Here is a 4,955-nt window from a genome sequence, read left to right on the forward strand (position 1 = left end):
TGCCATTTTACATTCGTAGATTCCTTTGATTGGCGAAGCTGGCATGGGCAAACACAATAACGCACAATACCATGCGGTTTAGATTCCACTGAACTTGATGACATAATATCTTTCTCGGCCTTTTGGCTAAGATTAAGTGCAGGATCTTGACGAGACACCACAAGAACACATGCTATTGGTTTAGAAACTGTTAACAGGAACCCTTGGGTACCCTTTCGGAGCCTTTAGTATCATGAACACTTTGTGGGTATTTCACGAATCTTCCTCACAAATTGGATCAGGTTTATGAAACATTTAAACAAGCACCATCTCAAGCTCACATGAACACCGTTAGATTGCACGATAGGATCAGTATACTGTAAAGAGATCGTAGAGATGTAATGCAATGTGTGGAGGAAGGCATTATTTCTTTTTATGTACAATTGATTGAATTTCAAACTTGGGCGATACATACAAGGTAGAATGCTGACAGAAAGATGTAAACAGAAACAAGGAGTAAGAGAAAAAAGATGGTCAATCATTGCAAAAACTGGAATTCAATAATTTACAAGGGGCTTAGTGCATCTTTATGCTTGTCTGCATCCAAATTTCTGTTTCGTAGCACAGAGCAAAAATTGAAGTCTCAAGATCCATAAGAAAAGGCTATTTCAGCTTTCGTCACACCCAACCTTCTTGTCTGCATGATTAAGAAGGAAGAAACAGTTTTCTGAAATAACCAAATTGCTGAAATAAGCTTCCACTAATTTTTTTAAAACACACACACACACACACACACAAGAAAAATGTCAAAGTTCGCCAGCATAGCTTCTACTTGCTACAGTTCCCTGTTTACATGATGTGCTCTATACCTCCAGCAGAACAGTAATACTATGTTAAGCCATCACACTTGTTCGAAATGAAAGCTTTCATACAAAGAAAGAGTAAACTGTAAAGTGCTAAAGGAGGAGAGAAATGTAACTTTTTTCTCGCATAGGCATTGTATACGCTGGGACCTACATTCAAAAGATAGCCCAAGTTGCTAGAGCAGCAAAATCTTAATTTACGTTATGATTGCATCCGTGGCGCTTAATTCTCGGTGTTTCGATATTTAACAGTTGCTAAGATTGGAAAACCAAGCTAGTCTGACATACATAAGATCTGCAGCGGATTGCCTATCCCACTTTTGACAGTTGACGCCCTCTCTGTACAGTTTACAGAATCATTCCTCTTCTGTAATGGCCTCTTCCCCGTTGTCCAAGGACAATGGAGGCAACTTTTCAATTTTCCTTTCAGATGAATACCACAACATTTCCTTTTCCAGATGCAGGCAATAGCTCTCGAAAACACGAGAGGTCACCATTACACTGAAGTCAAGGAGAAAGAGCAATTCCAGTTCCAGCCGGTTCAGTTCTTCATTGCTTACACCACCAACTCTAGCATAAAATGCATTATTGTAGTGCCTGCAAACCCAGAAACAGCATGGACAGGCGCATGGTTGATTAGCTTTAAAAATAATCATCTCAATTAATATGATACCTAAGCAGAATGCCCAACATAAATGCAATTTGTGAAGAATCAATAAACATACACGCACATGAAGTCTCAATTAAGCTCATGGATAGGGATCTACCCACCTGTTCCAAGTTTGAGGCCTCATGCAGGCATGGCCTGAACAAGAGGCATAATGAGAAAAAGAAAAGAAGTTTTCTCAGGATTAAGGGAACTGCCCTCAGACTTTTACTATGTCAGAACAGCAACAATAGGTACAATGAAGCAAAGAAGAGCACAGCTGGAGGCTGGGTCCAGCAACAATAGGTACAATGAGGCAAAGACCAGCACAGCTGGAGGCTGGGTCCAGCAACAATAGGTACAATGAGGCAAAGACCAGCACAGCTGGAGGCAGGACACTGTACAAGTTAGAAAATTTTAAGCAGCAGCAGTACAGCCTGTCTGTAATAATAAACATTGATGGACCCACAAGGTGGGATCCCCCTACAAAAATTAACATCACTATCCTAAGATGCCATTGACCTAGAAAATGAAGGCACACGGTCGACAGATTCAGGACGTCCCCTGCTGCCTTGGATTCTATGAACAATAAACTCCAAGCAGAAAAGTCCCTTAACGTCCTGTTCTGATAGAAAAGAACAGAACCGTTTGGCCATTTCGTTTGGGTTATATGATTGTCGGCCTCAGCCTTGAAGCCTACTCTTGCATGGAGATCCCTTCAAATTCGGGATTTTCAGTAAAAGTCCGAACACCTAACAATGTGAGTCTGATCAGATGTTTCAATGATCTTGGTAGGAGTTCCTTTTTCTTTACAAATACAAGTACGCAACATTCAAGCAAACAAGATCTCAACCAAAACACACTTACTTCCTAGATTTTAGAAGTCACTGCTACTGCTGCTAAAATAGTGGGGATTACTTAATCGTCCCAAATAGTTCCAGCGGTCCGATCAAGAATTTCAAGCTTTGGTGGGGATACTAGTAGGTTAAACCGATTTTTATGGATATCACGGACATTAATTTGTTGCGTTGCAAATAATAAGAAGGATATTAAAGACTTCATGCAAAAACCCAAAATCTGATCAACTTGCCTTTGGTGTTTGTTAAACAGCGTCCAAGAAAGAAAGATAAGGTAAGAATTGCATCAATTGTGTAAAAACGGGCAAGAAGTGGGGAGACAAAGACAAACAGAGAACTTCGGAAGCGCCATTCTGAAGTATTTATTTCCAATCAAAAGTGGAAAAGAAAGCAAAGATCACATGAAGCATAAAAGTTGCCACGACAACCTTTTCCCGCATGATATAGGGAAAGGATTTCACGTGAACAAATTCGCGCTTGAACGCAACCTTTTTTGCCGGACCCTCCTACTTCTTTTCCTCACTTTTTTGTTTGCAAAGCAACTTAAATCTCGGGAAAAAGGAAAAAGAAAAAAGAAAAAAAAATGAGAATTTTCACAAAATCCAGCATGTCCACCACAGAAAACCAAAAAGGAAAAGGTGATAAAAAGAACCAAAGGACAGGATCAGACTATCAGTCAGATCCCAACTACCGTAAGGACGAAGGATAAATGAAAGCCGGAAAAAATACTACAAAGGCCGACTGCAAGGCCCCAATTCACTTCAGGCAGAAATGATCAAAGCTATTTTTCGGTTTCAATTGGTATAAATCTATACCTTACAGGTCAAAAGAAAAAGGCGAAGGAAGGAAGTAAGCGAACAACTTACACGTCATCGAGCACCTTCGTTGCCACCATGATACTAGTCACGAGCAGACGGTGTACATTGAGGGAGACGACCGGCGAGCTCGGGTTTCTGTGCACCAGCCTATCAATGAAGATATAGCCGACCACAAAGCAGGAAGGGCTGCAGTTGGTGTACCTATAGATTCTCTCCAGGTACTTGGAGATGCTGATGCTAGGAGCCTTCACCCCATGGAACACACTTAGTCTCGAGGTCTCAGCAGTAGCCAGGTCCAAGCACACCTGGTCGTTCCTGGCCACCAGCCGTTCGAGCACCACTGACAGCATTGTGAGTACCCGCGGCATCGCGGACGAGCTCGCCTCAGCCTCGTCGGAATCCGGCGCAGCGGGGCTGCCGTCCTCTGTTCTTTCATAGTAGTGGTCGTCATCGACGGCGACCAAGCCCGCCGGCGGCATCTAGGTTGTGTCCAACGGAGCCTCAGCGCTGCCCATGCCCGGACCGGCAATCGCCGCGGCTAAGCATGGCAGGCCGGGCTTTTGTTTCCCTTGCAAATGCCATGTAAGCACGTTCCGATTCGTCGGGCTGATCTTATGCCGTCGGGACACGTGTCTTTCTTATCGACTGGGGCTGTCTGCTTGTAATGCAGCCAACAGGAAGCTGACACGTTTGACGGGATAAAGCTGCGAAAAGCATGAATGCTACAGCTGGGATCGGCTTTTTGTTTTGGCCAAAAATGGACGGATGAGATTGGAGCGAGTTTCCTTCCGACCGTTGGATACCTAGTTTTGCCCGGTGAGACGCCCATGACCGATGGCTTTTAAACCGCTCCGGTCCAAGGCTTAGTCCTTCGATTATTTGCCGACTCATATTTGACGTTTAAGGGAGTTAGCATGCAGGAGAAATAATTAGTGGTGGCTGTGAATAAATGATTTGAACACCAAAATTTACGAGCACTCGCTGTCTGTCCAACCTAAAAAAAACCATAAAAGATGAACAGGAAGGCACTAAACCACATGGTTTCACTTCTTCAAGATGCAAGAATTTGTCTCCGTTGCAGTTTGCTCCAGAATACATCATACCTACACTTTACTCCAATTAGTCAGTGCTAGGAAAAATAAATAAAAGAAAAGCCCGAGTGAGATTAATGGTTATAGCTGGCTTAATTTATACCCGACACTCTATTTAAGCGAAAATCGTTGAACACCTATCAGATAAGCGCCGAAAAAAAAATAGGAAATTAATTAGCGTGGAGACGATCCCTGAAGTTACATAAGGGGAAAAAACATCATAAAAGAGTATAGGACAGATCAAAAGGAGGCCAGGTGAGAGAGAAAGATCAGCCGAAGGGAAAAGATCCTGACCCAATCGGAGGGCAAAGTGGACGTCGTAGCTGGTAGCAGTAGTCAAGGGAACTGGACACATCCACTTATCTGACAATATGAATTTATAATGCTTACGGATGACAATAACAAAACATAAATCAGATGCTCTATCGGTTGATATCAAAGACGACCACCAAATTGTTGCCACCCAAGAGACAATTTGGCGTTTGGGTTTCTGAACATAGGGTTTTTACAATTCGATAAAAATCGTATCATCGCCACCGCCCTACTTTTCAATTTTATGAATTAAAAAAAATAAAATATTTAAATTGATTTATTAAAAATTAATAAAAATCTGCATTCGCCTGGTATCGTATCGTCGCTGATACTTTTGGAGCTTTTATATGATGGGAACCGCTACTTCTGATACAGATTTGATTGATAAC

General features: G+C 42.3%; 1 protein-coding gene across 1 annotated transcript; it reads right to left on the minus strand.

Moving 5' to 3' along the window:
* Positions 1-702: 702 nt before the first annotated feature.
* On the minus strand, positions 703-3,756 carry LOC116250297 (cyclin-U1-1). Its single transcript, XM_031623923.2, has 2 exons — positions 3,212-3,756; positions 703-1,439 (listed from the first exon to the last, which is right to left on the minus strand). The coding sequence occupies exons 1-2, from the start codon at positions 3,640-3,642 to the stop codon at positions 1,199-1,201; spliced, it is 672 nt and encodes a 223-aa protein (XP_031479783.1). The 5' UTR covers positions 3,643-3,756; the 3' UTR covers positions 703-1,198.
* Positions 3,757-4,955: the final 1,199 nt, after the last annotated feature.

Source organism: Nymphaea colorata, chromosome 1, assembly GCF_008831285.2.
Source record: "Nymphaea colorata isolate Beijing-Zhang1983 chromosome 1, ASM883128v2, whole genome shotgun sequence".
Classification (NCBI taxonomy): domain Eukaryota; kingdom Viridiplantae; phylum Streptophyta; class Magnoliopsida; order Nymphaeales; family Nymphaeaceae; genus Nymphaea; species Nymphaea colorata.

Bases quoted from the DNA above. Each gene is read 5' to 3' on its own strand.
- LOC116250297 (XM_031623923.2), bottom strand. From the start codon at position 3,642: ATGCCGCCGGCGGGCTTGGTCGCCGTCGATGACGACCACTACTATGAA. The intron at 1,440-3,211 runs GTAAGTTGTTCG...CTGGGTTTGCAG, and splicing joins ACGAAGGTGCTCGATGACGT to GCACTACAATAATGCATTTT.